This window comes from Sinohyriopsis cumingii, unplaced genomic scaffold (genome assembly GCF_028554795.1).
Source record: "Sinohyriopsis cumingii isolate HCF-2022 unplaced genomic scaffold, ASM2855479v2 utg000426l, whole genome shotgun sequence".
NCBI classification, from domain to species: Eukaryota; Metazoa; Mollusca; class Bivalvia; order Unionida; family Unionidae; genus Sinohyriopsis; species Sinohyriopsis cumingii.
The window spans coordinates 3,794,446-3,815,242 of NW_028315897.1; the positions used below are offsets into that span (position 1 = coordinate 3,794,446).

Genomic DNA, 20,797 nt, shown 5'->3' on the forward strand with positions numbered 1-20,797 from the left:
AAATACAGTTATTTTTTCACATAAGGATTTTCTATCACGTGATTATAGTGATACAGCGCCTTTGGAGCTGGTTCCGCAGATGATAATCTCTTGCCGTATTGAACTAATAATTCGGCGGGGGGTGGGTGGGTGGGTAAGCAAGGTTTTGTTTTCTGTTTATTTTATGTTTGTCCAGGCACATACATGATTGTGTATCCAAGCGCGTCCAAGGGTGCTTATACTGCACAGTAGCAAAATGTATTTCAGTTACACATCTAGATTTATGAAGGATTTATTCACTAGCTTTCATGGATCATAACCAGAATGCAAAATATTAAATAAATAAACAACCCAAAACCACAAAACATGTGTGTATACCACGTATTGACAATCAAAACACCGTCTTCTAATTGAAAAGTCACTTTTTCTTTATTCTAGAGATGACTCGACCTGATAATATCTAACTTGTGCAATGACTTTAGCTATTTCTTACCCTCCCGTCTAATACAACTACATGATTGGCTGTCGTCATCCATCTTTCAAGAGAAATCCACTATGTTCTGCTGTCTTTATTATTCATTATATCTTGCAATATCCCATGAAACTCATTAAACATGAATCTATCAGCGACTACATTGCGTCTTCGCAGCAACTCCTCATGGACTATAACTGGTACTGGTACTGTACCGCTTGTGTCATTTACATTCATCGTTCCAGAAATATCTATTGATTTTTCGCGGTGTTATCGTAAAGGTTTTCGTGATGACATCACACACATATGTTCTCAGGGGTTGATTGTGTAATATGCGGCCTCATATTTACGCATATCAGATGCATAATCATCTCTATAGTCACCGCTGTGTGTTTCCGGACAAATATGGCAGTGTTCATGCTGTGGTGCTTCGTTGCATAGTATATCAGTCGTGGATTTTAACTTCTATTAAGTGCTGTAGCAGTGTTGTGGTTAAGCATTACTTGGACAATACCATGGCATATTTAATTTAGATGTTCAACATTGTACCCGCATCATACAGTGCCACCTAATTCAGCGTCGTGATAAAACATTCTTCAACTTGTCATCCCGCGATCACACCAATATATGATTCTGACACAGCTCGTATCACTTATGATATATGATGTCAATGACAGGCGTATTCGCGTGTACAACTTATCTCGAATACTTTGGCGTTTCTCAGAAGTATCAATCGGTTCTGTGAAACAAATCTGGCACATACAAAAAGCATTCATAAAGGTACGAAATACAATCAATTATGTCGTGAACCCGAAAAACAATACAACGTGTATATATTTGAAAATTAAGTATAATATCCAATGTTGTATCGTCACGGCCACATATACAGAATCACATATTAGTGATGCAAAAGATTATCATTATAAGCACGTTCATGACGATATCTAGCCCAGTACATAAACGGGACTACTTTCATTTCCGTCTCCAACTGCGTCTGATTTTGGCCTTTTTTATATCTCCATTGTGTTATATTTAATGTATGCATACTTATTTGTATTTAACTAGCAACGTCTCCTAAACATTGTACAATACAAATTATATTCAGCACTATATTATAACATGGCAAATACTGTCATGTCACAGTTGTACTACTGACGTCTTTGTCCAGTAATAAATTGAATGCATTTGTTTGTGTTGCGATCAATACATATGCGAATTGATCTTCTATCTTAATGCTTTTCTATGGACGAAGATACGCATAAGTCGCCGGAAATATTAGTGTTCTCGTTAAATCGTCTCTTTGTGCAGTAGCTACGTAACAAAATGTGACTCGATTTATCCATATGCGATGAGTTGTGAAATTTTTACTTTCGACTTGTATTATATGTTGATGTGATTTTTAATTATCCGCACAAATACGGGAATATTTAGCTGGGGTGGCATGATTCGGTTAGAACTATTTGTAATCACCGCTATGTTATAATTGATTAGGCCAACTTCGGCAAGTGTTTCATCTAAGTGGGTACAAATAACTGGTTCCTCCGAAATACTTGTTTGCACTGTTCTGATTTTGGTACAAGTCGGCGTGATAGTATTCATGACAGATACGTCGCCACGGTCAAACCCCAATAGGGTATTGAGTGTATTGGTTCTGGAGGATACAAAATTATCTCTGGTGGTAAATTGTGTTTTTTGTTCAAAGATATAAAGTTTAAATGTTATAATTATATCCTTGATTAGTTGAGTTGTGTTTCAATCTGTGTAAGTTTAGACTCGTCGCCTGCGTTGTGATTTTCAATCAATGACAATTTTTTATTTAGCTCACCGAGGGAACCACCTTTATTTTCTTCCGTGGTAGTCAGCGTGCGTATTTCAGGTTGTAGTCCTTCCATGAAATCCGTTATCAATATGTCATAGCTAATTACCCACATCCGCGAGGATAGTGTTAAAAGTCAGGTATGATGTAATATGGATACGTTGAATTATATTCGGGATTGTTCAAGAGTCACATTATATTCACAGCCGCTTGCCGAATGAAGTGATATCATTGTGTTGTGTTTCAAAAGCTTTTCCATCCGAACGTAATCATTAGTAACAGGCACGGTCGTATTCGATTTCTCTTGAAATATGTTTACTCCTATTTTGATGTCTTAATCTCATCAAGGATAATAGGAGTCCTTGTTGTACACTTTGACTATTCACGGCAACAATTCCCATTTAACATCTCGTCCCATTTGATCTATGTCGGCATCGATCTCGATAATACCCCGTGGGTCAACAATGTATCGAATTCATCGATACTCTTTGTTATTTTTTATGATTGTTACTATTTATCATCAACGAGAAGATTTGTCATTTTATTCTTACGTTTTTCAGTATCTGAATGAAGATGACGCCATATTTTCCTCAGCTTCTATTCGAATATGTCTCATGAGGTATTTATCTCGCCTAACTTCGCAAGATGTTCCAAGCTTCAAACATCAGCTAATTACTTTTAGCTTTCTTGCTGCTTCGGTGGTTCTATAACCCAGTGAATTATCAACAGAGCCTCTTAGAATATTGTTTATGCGTCCCGGTCCGCTTTGTTGCATTTTTAACGGCCAGGCAATTGACCACCGCTATGGATGTGTACTCTATGTATGAACACCTAACTGGCCAGTAGCCTTTGTGATTCAGGTATAATTTTTCACAACGTCATCAATCGCAACTGGAAGTGCTAAATACGTTGAAGATTTCTTACAGTCATTAATCGCCTCTGTCATAGTTGCTACGGTTAGTGGCAACAATTTCGAGGCTTGATAGTCTTAAAGTATCAAGGTTGTAACAAAGACGAATAGATTCTGACCAGACGTTAACAAACGCTTATTGGGACACAGCATCTGATTAGAGTCAATCGCCGTGACTAACACTGATGTTGATTTATTTTGATTCGTATATTGTTTACCTTCCACACTGGCTTCCAACTATAGTATTGGTATATTTGTGGTTGTTTTATTGTTCATTCCGACCGGCCCATCCATCGTTCCCTCGTCAAGTAAGAGTTTAACGTTGTTTTTTCTGAGTTCATCGTGGTTCAAACTGTCAGTTGCCGACTCACATGGCAAATAACGCCCGAAGGGTGTTATGTAAGCTGTGTGAGTCGGCAACTGACAGGTTGTACCACGATGAACTCAGAAAAAACAACGTTAAACTCTTATAATTGAAATTTTAATTATTTATGTTATTTTGTTTGCATCATTAAAAAACAGAAATCTTAATTGAGCGTAGTAATACATGTTTGTGTTTTTTTCTGTTACGTAGCTATTTATAGCACTTGGGATGTCCAGCTTGATCGCAATAAGGTCATCATAATACCAATCCTTCAACCAATGGAAGCCATTTTTTTTCAATTATTTTTTGTTTGTTTGTTAGAATGTTTTTTTTTTTTTAATGCTTACTTCATGTCTGCCTTAACTGGAGGTGTTTATCTGGTGCTGTACACGTGAATCTATGTATATAAGTGGAAAAGTAGTTCTCCTTACAGTTCATACAGAAATGAACGCAATTCGTTTTGATCACGTGGTAAGATTCTGACCAATGGAAATGTTACTTTCCTGTACCAGCTACTGGCATTGCAGTTATGGCTTGGTATCTACGTAGTTACGCATTTAATCGATCACAACAAGAGAGTAAACCCGTGGGACAATCACAGTCGTAATTGCATCATGCTCGTTATAAACCCTATTCTTATTTTAAAACGAGAAGTTGCGTCCGCGCGATAAATGTAGTTACGTTGTAATGACCCGAAAGAACGATCACTACGATGATTGGAGCAGTGCCGCTTTGATCCTCGATTCAAGAATTATTTGACAGGCCAATAGCGAGAAATGCCGTGTTGTGAGTCACTGAAGCTAAACGAGCGAAGATAAACGCTATCGCCAACGTGGAATACGCTGCCACAGGCACGATCACGCGAATGTATCAAATGTCCCAGATTTCAATAGCATCCTATTTCCCCAGCTTTGGTCGCTGGGAATTATCCTGATTGTTATCGCACTTGTCAAGTTATTCCGCCAACTTAAATTATTTTGTTGTTGAGATTTAAGTTGTTTGCAAAGTGACAATTTAACTTTGTATTTGCTTACGCAAATACAGGATGTCGAGTTTTACGGGCGCATTTGATGTCAATAACTTGTTCTTTTACTTTATTACAAGAACTATTGACGGTTGCACAGACGCCAGTATGGACTGACTTACCATAGCGTTTGCTATTACATGTTTCTTAATAATCCCGTTGGGAACATTAATTTGCGGGGATGATGCCTCTCATACACAACATCCAACGCTCGAGATTAAAATGTGTTGATCTCGAGGCACAGATCAATTACAGAAATCCAACCACTGTAGACGGCACAGCAAAAATTCTTACCCTTCATGGAACAACTACATCTGACATTAGATCTATGAATCTGAGAAAATCTGCATATGATTTCCATGAGGTGTTATTTAATGTACAGTTACCTAAGTGACAAATGAATCTGCAACGTGAAGCATATACAGGAAAAGGTAACCTGGAAATGATGCTACAACGGGAGCAGCCACGCCACCTCCAATATTAGTGTCGCAACTTACTGATCATCCAGATCTTGGCACATTAAGATATTTTAATACGCTATCGCTTACGCATCCGTGTTTGTGATTTTCCTGCGTTAAGGACGTCGACTTTTGTTGTTTATCGCGATATAATTTCCACCCGACACATCCTACTGAGATCGCGATTATTAACTCCGCGACTACATTATCGTCAACGACTCCGATATCTGCCAATTGCAAAATCTTTGACACTAGAGCGCCAGTTTTAACCGTAGGAGAATTCATAACACCCAGAACTAATTTTAGCAATCATTATTTGAGCGCAAACAGATAATTTATGTCATGATTATAATTTCTATCACAGGGATTTTAGGTGGCGTGGGGTTTGGATTCGAGTTGATATCATCTTCTGGGAGCTAATTGTCGTGACTAGAATGACTAGTGCCCTGGACAAAACAATAACACACACTACCGTTAGTGTCCTTAGACAATATTTGCACTGGAACGAAATATATTCGCGAAACGGTTCCACAATGTCACATCATCAATGATATATACGTATGCTATTTTATTATCCTGTGTATCTACATCAGTTTTAAATGCGTCGTCGATGTTTGTAGTTCCTTATTTTCTCGAGATTTGTACATGCATTTCAGCATCTGATATTCTAAAGACGGAGGAAACACTGATTTCGATCCTCGCGATGTGACTTCGAAATTTCATCAATGAAAAATGTATCACTTGCGAATCCCGTAACATAATCTACCTGTGACATTTAAGATACCCCACTTGTTGATGGACAAAAATCGGGATGATCTGTGATAGCGTCACCGACAATTAGTGGTAAATTTAAGGGATCAGCTTGGACAAAATATTTGATAATTTTTGTTTGTACCTCCTGTGGTATTGTTGCTGTGAAAGTGTGTTCGCGCGTTGGCGTCGTGTGGCATTCTTCAAGAAATACTTTATACAACTCTTCTATAACATACGGATCTTTGTATGTAGTTTTCCCTCGACTGCAACCGTAATTTCTTGTGTTGCAACATAGTTATCAACGGATCGCCAATCTCGGGATAAAATATAAATTCCCTTTGGTATCTTCACCAAATTTGCTGTATTTCGTCCAAAATTATATTTTGTTTTTCGCGATTAAGTTTGTATCTTTCATAAAAGCCTTCATATTGCATAGAACAATTTTTGTTTTTATTCCTCACATGCGGACTATCTAGTGCGGATCCTATTGCAAAGAGTCGAAGCTGTATATTATCATCGATGTTGGGGGGTTATACCCTTCCACAGAGTCGGCTCCGGCTTCACCACTTTTGGCGTGGGATCATTTTCGACATATCCTTGAGGAGGATTTCATTTTGCATTATATTTAATTGATGTTAAATGTTGAACTGTTGCAAACTCCGACATTTGGGCGATTTTCAAAATATATTATCTCGTACCTGTAATACTAATTTACCTCTTTGCATGTAGCAAATATATACATGTATTATAACAATGCATAATGTAATACTAGACTCAAAATAATGAGTGTCTCGTTATGGGCTGAAGCAAAATCATCAAGATAACCAAAGTTACTGAAAATGGCTTTATTAACATTTCAGCCAAAGTAAAACATAATACAAAATAGGTCCGAGATGAACCGATAACATAATAGTCCGTGGTAAAATATTATTTCGAATCTGACGAATATTTTTGCTTTCTATACGAATCTTTACAGTCATAACTGCCAATGTATGTCAGGCGTGATTTGTACTTTATCTGAAAGCATTTGTATAAATACTTACTCTTTCTTTTCTCTCTCTTTCCTCCTGAAATGATATAAAATATATCGGACATTTGACAAAGTGAAACAAATTTCGGTTTCTTGCTCTTGAAGAGGAAACGGACACGCATACCCATGTAAGCAAACGGAATTACTGAGTATGTAATTACATTCCGCAAAAATGGAGGGAGTTAGAAGAACCGTTCTCTACGGGTTGTCTCGCATTTATATCTCTGAATTTCAAATTTTCATTCTTTACTCTATAGACTTATTAAAGAAGTCAAAGTTTTCCACCAGACAGTACTTGTGATTGTTTAGGTAAAATATATAATGCGTGCCTGAATGAAACAAACAGATAAAATGGCAGACAACCCATCATCAAGTCTGTACTTTCTAAAGTTTTATTCTTATCTCACGCCTTTCGCCCTTAAATGCTGCCTCTAGTATTATATAATCACCTATCTCGCAATGGTTACGTGGGCCCATTATATAAAAAACCGTACCCTGGACGCCATAAAGTGTTTTCAGGAATGATTGCAGAGAACTTGAATCTTTCCTACCAGAATAGTGAAAAGTTCTGAAACATGTTCATCTTTTTTATTTCTCGATAAACATTATCCTTCATGTTCTTTCCCAAATCAATATATTGTCACTTCAATATTTTAATAACGTAATTTATACACTTGATGATTGTATTGTACTATTACCAAAACCTTACAATTTTGGAATTTCCCACATCATATAATATAGCAGAAATGATTCTTTCCTTTACGGCCACCACGTTTTGAAGAAAGGGGCATTAGAACTACAAGTCAAGGCTGGAGCCGTAATACTGGAAAGGATATTTCGGCACGTTGGTAAAAATGGACAGTTTATTTTCCGACCGCTTCGGTGCCCTGAGTAGTTAGAGCCTCCGCCTTGAATGCGGCAGGTCGCGGGTTCATACCCCAAACCGAATCATTCCAAAGACAAACAAATGGTACTAGTAGCGTCCTTCTTTCGTTCTCAGCATTAAGAGGTTATTGTTAGGACTAATCGGCCTGGTGTAAGGATAATGTCACTGGGTGGGACATTATGCTTCTTGTCTGTGTCATTATGTCCCGCTGCTAAAAATCACTATAAACCGCAATACTTCAGACATCATAGCGATATGACTGAAAAATTGTTATAGCTACTTCGGAATTTAAGTACCTATAATGATGGCATCTTGGTCACGAGGATGAAACCAGAATTAAAACAGCTGATTGGTACAATGAACCCTATAATCTCAAGAGTTACCAGAATTATATATATATATATATATATATATATATATATATATATATATATATATATATATATATACGATCCATAATTTGATCTTCTGCCGAATGTGCTGCTAGCCACATATTGAAGAATTATCGGGGTAAAACCAAGCAAGGAGAATGTTTAAGAAATCAAAATTCAATTTTGCAATCTACTGGCCAACTGAAACCCGTCATTGCCTCTACCCAGTGTGACACAGTTAGCCCCAACGCGATTGATACATGTTTGATCTCTTTTAATTTAGCCCCATGGGGTTATAAGCACACACGTTATGTAAGTGAGCCAGCAACGGGGTTAGAGTCTTCTACTGGTGTCAGTTGTCCAATAATAAAAACACCAAGGTTCAAACTGCCCATTATCATACTACTCTAGTCTGCAGTAATTGTGGAAACAAAAACAGAAAGTGTATTCAGACAGGCAACCATATCGATCAATAAATGTTGCTTCTGTTTGTTTATTCGACTTATACTTTCTGTGATTCCGAGCTGTTTCGTATTTGTGATCGTAATTGTCTGTGATTTCGCATTCTGCCATCACAATCTCAAACACAGCTTCAAGTAAAATTGTATACTTTGTTGTTACCGAGTACAATGTACTGGTCATTTTGATACAGCTCTGTGTGGCCTCAAGTAATTCGGAATAGACACACGTTCGTGAATGTGGTCGCGTCGAAATTAATTTGCTAGCGCCACCAGAAACACAAGTTGCTATCGATATAGCGCTTACAACAATGACTATTAGTGCACTTAAACTGGTTGATGTTGTCGTGATTCCAGTTACACCAGGACGAACAGTTGTTACTACATCAAAACCGCAAGTAGCATCCAATATCAAAAACATTTGTTTGTATATCCCGATCAGCACGGTCCTCTTAGTAATTTAATTTCGCAGCTGTTGTTCCGCTTCGATTATGTTTATTTTGATGTACGTAAGACTGAGGGTCCATCATATTTTTCTATCAATAATACAGTCACGTATTTCAATTGCACTACAGGCAGACCTTGTCCCGTCTCACGGTCGGGTGTTTGCACAATACGCATGCGAATTTATACAAAAAATAACCCTTTTTACTGCCACACTTGTCATACTTTAATTAGTTTTTAAAAACAGCTGCCTCGGGAATATCTCAATTTTGGACCATATTGGAATCTACTTGTTCAGAAACCTTTTCATCCGTAAGCACGCTTTTACGCTGGCACCCTTTATATCAGACGCTTGTTTTTGCCCAGTAACTATTACCCGAACAAGTGTGTCCTTGTTGAAGACCAGGTTTGTCTTTTACTGCTTGCCCAGTCAATGTTTGCTTAACATAATTAACATGGAAGGTTGTAGAAGCAATCCAGGCCAGATTATGAATGCGCTGTCGCGTTGAATGTCATAGCATTTTCACCTGCACGTACGATGATTCCAAGTTGACGTCAAGTTGGTAGTGACACATTCAGGTAAATTCAGCGGTCCCATTCTACTTGACCTTTATCAACGTTATATCAATGTTATATTTCAGTGTATGTGAGGGTCTGGTAACACCGTTTTGAAGTAGATATTCATTAACAAGTCGAGCTAAATCAGTACTGACGTTTACATCCTCTGCCAGCTTTTTGTACCTTCTGCAACCTTATTTGTTAATAATCAAATCTAATCATAAGCACAAACGCCAGAGACGATTATGTATCCTTCTGGATAAGCGTTGAATGTTTCAATCTGAATTTAATCTCCGGCGATTGACGATTATAATAAGGTGTATGTGAGAAAATTTTATAACATGGCCACATTTATTATTTATTGATATTTATTCTTATTGCTTTAATTTTAATTTCAGTTTCTATATGCATATAATGTGTTTAACAGCTAAATAAATTTGACTTCCATTTCGGACAAGCGCGACAAAATCACGACACTTGAAAGCAGATAAACGAAACATGGGTACGAAAATAATGGTTCCTTGGTAAGTTATATACTTAACTATAATGATTATGAGATCTCATACAAAGGATTTGCATCATTCAGATCGTTCCATACAAGCATATCTACACGATGATACACACTTTGGAGGCCTCGTGGCTGGGATCATTCCACACAATCATACCCACACGAAGATACCTACCTTGAAGGCCTCGAGACTGGGATCATTCCACACAATCATACCTACACGATGATATTCACTTTGGAGGCCTCGAGATTTAGGTAGTCTCAGGCAATTATTCCAGTACACTAATGCGTATTTTAGTAATGATTAGAGATTTCAAACTACATTATGCAACTTATCCCATTATTCCACACTTGTAATGTAAATTGACATCTTCCACGCTAGAAGATCTCTACCTGTATTATAATGGTAATTCGGTGTTAGTTGACTCAAAGAGAAAAATATATAAGCATGAGCTGAATGAAATAATTAGACCAGAAATGGATTTTATTAACATCTGAGCTTATATACTAAAGACACGATGTGCAGGAAAGACGAAACAGATATGAACTGGTGATATCACGGTAGTTGAAAGGTTAGATAAATTTGGCATATAGTTAATTGCAATAAATGCAATCACATGATAACCCTCTGCAATGCACAATTTGTTCCTAATGGCTGAAAGCAGAGGTATCAATACTTACTCTTTCTTTTTTCTCTTTTTCCTCCTGAAAAAATATATATTAAATGTTATATTAGAGACCGTAATACAAACTTCGCTTATTTCCTCCCAAAAGAGAGGATAGGTAATTTGCATATATTGGCAAATGCAAATACAATCTAAACCTTTAGTTAAATAGAGTATTCCAATCTAGTGTTAGCTTGCATAAATGTAATACAGGTATTGTCTAGTATTTAAATCTCTGAAATTCAACTTTATCAACTTTGCTTGTTTTGAAGATGCCATAGTTAAACAACAGCAAAGTTTTTGCGCCATACAATACTTCTTATAGTTTAGTTAAAAGTGAATAATTTTACGGTTAGACGTAAACTAGTAAAGTTTAAGATTTTCAGTGACTTGAATCATCTCCCATAACTGATACAGCGCGATGCTGATCACAATAGCAAACACAATGGCAGACAAACCAATGTACGCTCTATACAGTTTCTGTTTTGGTCTTGTTTTATTCATTGCACCCTAAACGGTGCATATAATATAACTAAGACATTTTAGTCTTAATATGAAAGCACCTGCAGGAAAGATGAACTAATAACTATAAGGTTTGTAGTTAAAATATAGTTGGCGAATAATTTAGTTTTCATAAATACAGGCGTTTCTGCAATCATATAATAACGTTAACAAAGTATGTTTTGTACTTATTTAATGAGAGCAGTTAAATGAACACTTACTCTTTCTTTTTTCTCCCTTTCTTCCTGAAAGAATAAACAATCTGATATTGGACACGCTGAAATATACTTTGATTATCTGCATTCGAAAATGAGAGTAGCCACGCATGCACATATTCGCAAATGGGAATATAGTGCATGTCAATACTTGAGCATATACAAATTAAGGAGAAACAAAGTACTCCACCTTCGAGTACCTATACGTGTTTAGGTAACATGTAGTCTTTTGATGATTACTACTATGAACAAAAATATGTTAGGCCGCTTAGCATCAAATATGTTCTAGCTAGTTTGTGTTTTGCTCTTGTTCATGCCCTTCATCCTCATACCGTACATATAATATTATCAAATCATAAAACTATCAACGGCACCATGAATCTACACTGTGGACGCCGAAATGTGTACTCGCGGAAGTGGGAAAGGAAAGCATATATTTGTATTCAGAATAGAATAACGTTCTCAACTTTTCTCATCGTCTTTATTTCTTTCAAAACGTTAAGTGTCATTTTCTTTTCCATTGTGCTTTCTTCAAAAATTAAATAATACTATGCATACCATTAAAACGTTTTACTTATGTGGCATACAAACCTGCAACTTCTCCCTCTTTATAAGCAAAATCATACAGTATAGCAGAAAACATTAATTTCAGTATGTTGACATGCTTTTGAAGAAAAAAGAAAGTGAGGCATGGAGTAAGTACTGTGTCATAAAACAGCAGATGTTATTACAGTACATTGCCCAGTTTATATTTAATTCGTACTAAATGTAATGTGAATAATGTGTTTATGTGTATGTCCTGGTTTAGGCATTCTAGAAAGACAAACAAAGATATTCTTATTAGAAACTTATTAAAGGTTTCCTCCTTGTTTTCATAAAGGAAAGCCAGAAGGAGTAAGGGGCCATCCATTTAATACGTTAGCAAAATTCTGGTAAAGCTTGACCCCTGCCCCTCTCACTGTAGACATACGTACTTTTTTTACCCCCACCTGCATACGTACACTTGACGCACAGCCCTCCCAATTGTATAGAATGGTCTATATTTAATCCACGCAGAAACGATCAAGGATTAATTATAATAACGTGTTTAATAAAACAGATAGTCCAAGGACGTTGAATTTCTGGCCGCATCAACGAAATAAACTGTGTAACTTTAATAAATTTGTCCGCTAAAATTCAAACACCGACTGAACCCAGTCGAACAGGTTACGTATTACAAATTATTATCGAGGTTTCACCCCACGCCACCCCGTTTCTATGGGTACGTACAGGATCAGTAGAACCCAATCCCCCATACGCGATTGTACGTATTTGGGTTAACCCACTCCCCCCTCAATGCGTACGTACTAAATGGACGGCACATAAGTAGTTTATGATGTAACGACATTGGTGTTCAAAATAAATCGTGCATGTTGCACATTAGGTACAATTCGAGCAGATCATCCCCGGGGAATATTTGAATATTCAAAGAAAAAGATAATAATTTATACAAGTCAAAACTGCTCATCTTATCCTATGAGCTTTTCAGACCAGTCTGGGTGAGCTTATATATATATATATATATATATATATATATATATATATATATATATATATATATATATATATAATACAACGATACGTTTATTAGAACATATTTGTCAACGTCAAAATTATTCTCTTTAATTGTATAGGTCTTTACATTACGTGACATAATTATTCGAGTGAATAACTAAAAACAAATGATAACGTGAATAACAAAAGCGATGCAAAATAGGAAGGATTCAACCTATCATTAAGAAATTGTAAAAACAATATATATCAGAGTATCCAGCGTATGCCATCATTTAAATATGCCCTCTAACATTCCACTTTTGCACCGTGAATACTATAACAATAACACAACGTACATTATTCATAGGACGCAAATCCACATTTGTGTGGTTTGATCATTCGTAATATAAAAGCAATATACCCTATTGTATTGATGACTTGGCTGGACAATGTCAATGATAAAAAATCGAATGGCAGATAAGCTCACGGAGTTATTCCTGCAAATTTATATCTTCCTAGCTAGCTGCTACTCTTATAATGGTAGCTAAAGAACATTAAAAGCCGTTTTCCTCTTTGTTCATAGTTCACATTTATTATATATTTGTCACACGTATATGCCGAAAATGTTTTATGCAAATAAGACAGAGTTGCAAATCTTTACTTGAGCAGATTATTCACTAAAGTTTTCGTGTGAACATATCTGCTCTATGGATTGTCTCATATTTAAATCACTGAAACTTTGTAATGCTTCTGATTCTTTAAGGAAAAGGTGCATACATGATCGTAGAGACACAAACAAGCTAACAGACAGGTTGTCAATAACTTGTATCAAATTATATAACTGGTACAGAGCTCAGCTGATTACTAGAGCAAAACAAATGCTTGATAAGCCCGCCTTAAATCTGTACCTTCTATAGTCTATGTGTTTGTTTTGTTTTGGTTGTCTCTATCCTTTCAAACAATGACAAATAAACCTAGTACTGTATATATCTGGGGAAAACCAAATCAAAACCTGTCCAAGGATTAATAATGTTATGGGCCGAGTAGTCAATAACTTATCGGGAAAGACGGCTTGGTGGACAATGCTATACGATAATACTCACGTCTCGACGTATAATTTCATTAGATGAAAACGTGTCAGTTTTTGCGTATTTACTGAAATCAGTATCGTCATTGTACAACTAAGATAATGTTACTGTTTTCAAACGAAATCATTAATACGCTTTTATTTGACAATATAAGAACACGACAAACACGAAAACTACTTACTGGTTTTTCATTAACATTGATGTGCTCCTGCCTATTTACACACGAATAAGAAAGCGATATATGTCTGTCTGTCTGTCTTAATGTGTCCGTTTATACATGCACACACACACACACACACACACACACATATATATATATATATATATATATATATATATATATATATATATATATATATATATATATATAAGTCAAGGATATTTGCTTGATCGAGCGATGTCAAACCCTGTCACGAGTGCGCTAGAAGTCATAAGTTTACCTCGAATTTCCAAAGGCTACTATACAACTTCAGTTGTAAATTAGAACGTTTAACGTGTCCATTATGTACATACAGTTTACTTAAATCAATGCATGACCCAGTTCTCAAAAAGTTCAAGTTGTATATCAACCGCAGATATGGAATGTTTCTCCTCATCGAATTTCCCCACCGTAAGCATTTCACGCCGCAAAACTATTCAACTTCCCCAAATACAAGGAACTATTTTGACTACGCCGCTTTAAGCCAGTCGAAATATGGGTTGGAGCCACATTCCGCCAGTAAAACTGCATCACATTTGCCACCATGGCGACATAAACGGTATCTACGGACGACGAGACAGTCCCTTCTTCTTAATTCTATTGTGTAATTTACCAGTCTCCAACCATAAATACTGCACCTTGAGTCACACAAACAATGTACGCCACTAGATTTTAATAGGGACCATGGTACGACAGGCTCTGACCCAACTCACTAAAAGTAAACCATGGCATCAAGAAAACACACTTACACTTCACTCGGTGACATTTGCTCCTAGCAACAGTCTAATTATTTCGGGCTAAGAAATATTTCCACTGCACCGAGTTCCAATAATCAAACAAGTAAGCACATACATCTAAGTATTCCTTAAAACGGGGCGCTATGACCAAATGCTCATACTCCAAAAGTATTATATATATATATATGTGTGTGTGTGTGTGTGTGTGTGTGTGTGTGTGTGCACGCACACAGAGAGAATCGACATCAGACAAACACAGATACTGTTGGGTTTCCATGCATGAAAATCGGTAATTTGTAAATATTGAAATTTATTGTTAAATTCTTGTAATGTATCTAAATCTGTCTCACATCATTGACTTGCATAGGGAAACTGACATTACATAAATAGGTTTCACATCTTGTGGAACTCTGATGTGCCACATTTTTCCGAGCATTACTGTGGAAAAGATGTTTGTTACTACAGTAATCGTAAGGAAACTCGAAATATAATCAACACCGTATACTATCATTTTGATCTTGTAATACTAGCTTAAGTTCGTTGTAAAGATTTCGACCCATATTACACTATTACTCAGGTGTCTTTTGACTCTTACTATGCGTTGAAGTAAACAAAAACGGTACGATAAGCTAATTAATCTGTAGGAGATGTAAATATCCTAAATAAGAAAAAAGTACAGTATAAATGAATAACCTTGTAGTCGTCGTAAAAGTTGCGTTAAATTCGACGAATAGTTTGTAGTAAATGTGTGCGTCAAACTATCAATTGTATTGAATGTATAAAATTTATCTTTAAACACAAAGCAGCCATGGTAATACTTACTCTTTCTTTTTTATTTCTTTCTTCCTGAAAAGATATAATACATATATTATTAGAAATGTGAAATAGACATCGCTGAATCGAACTCAATATAGATAGTAGTTATAGAGGTGCAGAGTTGTTAATGCAAATACAGTGTATATAATTAGTACAAAATGGTCACTATATTTTGAATTCGTACATGACGTAAAACCAATTTTAGGTTTTTGTGTATTTTCCTGTAAATATGTTTGAACGACACGCCAACCTATCCCGTTTCTGTCACGTAGATTTTACCTGGTGTCATACGTTATTAGTGCATAGGCAATACATTTAAGCACTCAGTGAACTGCTGTAATTGGTCTCAATTTAAATAAGCTCTGTTCTTTGTATCCTCGATTTGAGTTGTGACCTGAGCGCTTACCATTCTTTCCAATATATCCTTTACTCATATGTCCTCTTCTCTCTAATTTAAGCATTGATATATACTTTCCCTCTCTATATTAAAATTACTTACGCGCATTTTCTTTCCCATTCTATCATATAATTACGACGGAGAGAGGGAGGCGGGAAGAAGGAGGTGAGTAGGAGGAGGAGGAAGAGGGTTAGCTACGGTCTGTCTCTGGTCCTTTATAAATCGTACCCCACATCTGGTTTTCGATCCAATTTATCTAGCACAGATAATGACTTGAACTAGAGCAATGTAATTATAAGTAGAACGCGTTTTTGTTATATGCCACACATTCTGAATAATGTAGTCTGAATAGCCATTGACATTATATTATTGTTTAAGTTTTCAAATTAAGTGTAACTAGAAACGTCAATGTTTGGCTACATATAAAATGCCTAGTAATTTATACATCTTTTCTAACAGTATTAATATTAGTGTTAGTAGCAGTAGTTGTAGGGAAGACAGAACGAACCATGTACATGGACATTGAGAAAAGGAAATAACTAAAATAATAATTTCAAAAAATCAGATGGCATAATGTTTTACCAAACCAATGATAAATACAAATGAAAATATAAAAATATAATTAAAAAATGGCTGACATTTTTTTCATAATTTTGAAATTGTTAAATGTAATCAGATTATAAAAAAAAATAATTTCAATGATAACAACATCAATAACAATTATGTTAATAATGTATACATTACATATTAATCTTAAATCTAAATCAAACTACTGATATGCTAAGTGCCATCTGAATACATAGTGAAGACACATCTGTCATATACCATGATTGGGTTTATGATATATTATAAATGTATAGAATCTAATTGTATGAGGTATACATGATTCAGATAACTGTGTTATTGTATCCCTTTATTTTAGAAATAGTCATTAAATCGGCGGTACTCTTTCATAGTGTATGCATTATTGATCCACATCTCAGTAACTCACCTTTTCATAAAAATATCAACCATAATTGTCCAATATTATTTACAAATGTATCTGTGTTAATCATTTATTTGCTGAAAAGTGTTTGGTTGTTTGGAAAAACAATTCTAAAATTGTCACTGAATACTTTACATCTGACAAAAACCTTGTAAATGCTATTTAATGATGAAATTTATAAATACAGTTTTAATCAGACTGCAATATTTTGCAATATGTGGCATATTACTACCAAAAAGTACTAAGTCAAGATTACTCTTACATTAATTTATAATGATAAAGCGAATTGTTTCAGTGTAAGTGTAATCCCCTTCATAGATTTTAGTGTTTCCGGTTATAGTCTTCGGTATCTTGCATGTTCTACAAATTACTGTCTTCAATATTTACTTGCACGACCATCCGCGTCAAAACCACGCACCCTAAGAAATGTATTAGGATTACGGTATACCGACAATATCGTTTCACTTTGTGTCCAAATTAAATAAGTTTGAGCAGACGGAAAAGTGTTTAGTTTGAAATGTCAAGCTTGAAAGGAAGTAAATTATCCTCAGCTAGATACTAACTGTACCTAGAAAATAATTCCCAGAGGCAATAATGTAGTATTGGTACAGACCCACATTTGGCCCCAATCTTTTCTACAATTGCCTTATTAAGAGACTGGATCACGTAACTTTTCTGGTCTGTAAAACTAATGGACATACACAACAAGCGGATAAATGTTTTTTGTTTGGTTTGTTCGTATATGCTAAATCTTGCACCCTTGTGCAGTATGTTAATGTAGTTACTCAATTATATTTCACTGGCTTTATACAATATCTAGGTATAAAGATTGGAGTGCATTCATTGTGTCAATACAATGTAAAATAAGTACCTATTGTTTTCTTTAGACTCATCTGTATGCATATGGCCACTTGTTGTTTTTCAAATGTATAATTTGATTGATTTCATAACATATGCATCTAATTTATAATATAGGGTGTGTCCATTGCAAATTAATTATTGTATCTTTCGATTCATTCTGTTTTATCTATTGATTTATCGTTATTGCATTGAATAATACTGATGTGGTATTTTCTGAAAGCCTCGATCAGCAATCGACACAGTGTACAATAGCAAAGTTCAGAACTCAGCATCAAATTGATATAGAAAATTAATATAAGAAAAATCAAACAATGCAGCTTCTAGTTTCCTCTTGACTAGAGGTACAACCTATTTTATCAATGGCAACATTAATGACACAGAACTATGCAAACGAGAATTGATACTTACTTCAGTTGAATCTTCCATCGTTCCAAGCAAGGCAATCATATCACATTGCTTCATTTCAGCAGGCGAAAACAGTTTGTTCTCCAGCCGCGTGTTAGGTGTTTGTTCAGTCTTTGATATGGCTGCAGAAATCAGCTGCTTAACGTTAGGGCCTTTCTTTATTATATCGATGTCTGTACCTTGATAAGTTAACGTTTGTGCAATGTCCATTGCGTTCGAGCACGCCTTAAAATCCTCCTCCACGTCTTTTGTGAAAACTGCGTTACGCTGTCTAAGGTCGTGGTAAACATGTTTTATTCTGGCTTTCACTTTTTCCAATTCTTGAACAATGGCTTTGCACAGTTGTGAACCTTGGTCGTCAACTGCTTTTAATTCCTCTTGCTCAGCATCATTAATGCTTTTATCCAGCTCCTCTCCCTTTTTCTTAGAAGCCTCGACACGTCTCAGCTTGTCTAAACATTCATTCAATTTGGTCTCTAGGGTCTTTTTCACTTCAGCTGCAGCATCAGGCACAGGCTCCGTTACATGATTTTCGTGCTTAACCACTTTGCACATGAAACAAATAAATGATTGACAGCCTCTGCAAAAGAGCCTGATTTCATCATCTGGATGTTGATCACAGAATATGCGCTGTCGAATTTTGTCTTTTGTTTCGGAATCTAGTGTTCCCAAGTCACTTATTTTGTGATGCTTTGTCGCTTTCGATTTTTCGTGGACATGACAACACGACTTGCACAAATTCTCTTCGCAGTCCAAACATCTACCGCATGCCACATTTTTCGGACCACATATGTCACAGGCAAATGTATCACCAGCATCAGTGTCGATGTAAAAGTTACTTTGAAAAGCCGACACCCCACCTACAGGCAGTTCTACACTTCTCCTGCAGATGGGGCAGTTAAACCGACCGTTGAGGAGGTTAACCTGAACATAATCATCCAGACACTTGTAACAAAAACTATGGTGGCATGATATTAGCTTAGGATTCTTAAAACAAACCATACAAATACTACATTCCTGTTGTCTTGCCGCCATTATGTAATACTTTAGTGTTGTTTCGACCAGGAGGAATAAAGCTATAACGGTTCTATTGAAGTATATAATCAATTCCTCCTAATACGTACTGGCCCAATTGTTTGTAGTATAATTTTACCGATTCCACAAACAAGTCTTTATAGAAGATGTCTGCGAGAATACTCCCCTTTCGGTTTTTCAGTTTATTATGACCATATCATGTTACAAGCGAAGGATTTGTGACTTTGAATTATACAGTTCGAGATAACTGACCTAAATACCCACGTCGATAACGAAATGTGCGATAAAAATAGTTTTTCAAGGGTAATCACAGTTTAAGGTAAGTTAGTGATAGGATTACTTCCCTTCGTGAACATGTAATAGCAATATTTTCTTATTGTATGTAATATAAGTGTGTGTGTGTGTGTGTGTGTGTGTGTGTGTGTGTGTGTGCGTGCGTGTGTGATTTGGATTTTTAACGTAGATTTCACAATTTTCCAGTCATATCGCTACGATGTCTGCAGTGTGGCATAAAGCCATAAAGTAAGCAACTCTGGTCTGTGTGTAAATCAAGAGTCCTTCAGACAGATTAACTTTCTATCACCGGAAAAGAATGTCTTGGATTTTAAGATCATACCATTTCAGTTGTTTTCTTTCAGCAGCAGAATTTTATGATATTTCTTCGATATGTTGAGGGACAAAGAGATTATAATTGTATACACTATATTAAACATATGTGATGTTCGATCAGCACCAATTTCAGTTAGAAACAACTAGACGCCATTGAAAGCCAGTTCATGTAGAGTTCATGTCATCAGATCCATTCATTCGAGGGGTTTATTGCTACAATTATTTTCCAGATGACTGTTGTCGCAGCTAAATTAGATGTAGGGTTTGTAAAAGTTTTATTATGGACCCAGTGGATATCAAATACCTTGGTGAAAACCGTATTGATATGAACATACACTCAGGAAGAACAGAGATAGTATGATTTACAAATTGGTTGCCAGTATGGTCATATTGGATGTCATATCATCACCGTTTTCATTTAAACTAACCAGACACCATAAATAGAAGTATAGTAAAAAGACCATGCTGATTCAACTTTATAAATAAGAATGGTGATAACAAAACACCAAACATGGCTGTCATGATGGTCATATTGGGTGTAATTTAAGACAAATTAGACATCGTGTAAATCTTTTGATGACAACTACCATGGCAATGTGACTATGTATCAAGGAGGAGTAATACTAAGATAATCAAGATGACTGCCACAATGGATGCTAGATCAACATTCTGTTCATGTGGGGACAATAATACATCATATGAAGTCTTTTGATGACTTTG

At 35.9% G+C, this 20,797-nt stretch overlaps 2 protein-coding genes across 3 annotated transcripts in view; both read right to left on the bottom strand.

The window, feature by feature from the left end:
• LOC149774089 (uncharacterized) overlaps positions 1 to 10,245 on the bottom strand; it is a 46,400-nt gene extending 36,155 nt beyond the window's left edge. The window contains exons 1-2 of the mRNA XM_089945837.1: positions 10,207 to 10,245; positions 6,820 to 6,843 (exon numbers count right to left, since the gene is read on the bottom strand). Of these exons, the coding sequence (XP_089801963.1) occupies positions 6,820 to 6,843; positions 10,207 to 10,245 (63 nt within the window). The remainder of the gene's footprint in view (positions 1 to 6,819; positions 6,844 to 10,206) is intronic.
• The window catches only part of LOC149774084 (E3 ubiquitin-protein ligase TRIM45-like), a 330,018-nt gene extending 310,356 nt beyond the window's left edge, over positions 1 to 19,662 (bottom strand). For both annotated transcript variants that reach the window (XM_089945723.1, XM_089945721.1), the window contains exons 1-3: positions 18,437 to 19,662; positions 15,792 to 15,815; positions 11,419 to 11,442 (exon numbers count right to left, since the gene is read on the bottom strand). In XM_089945723.1, coding sequence (XP_089801849.1) covers positions 11,419 to 11,442; positions 15,792 to 15,815; positions 18,437 to 19,468 — 1,080 coding nt within the window. In that variant the 5' untranslated portion in view covers positions 19,469 to 19,662. The remainder of the gene's footprint in view (positions 1 to 11,418; positions 11,443 to 15,791; positions 15,816 to 18,436) is intronic.
• Positions 19,663 to 20,797: the final 1,135 nt, after the last annotated feature.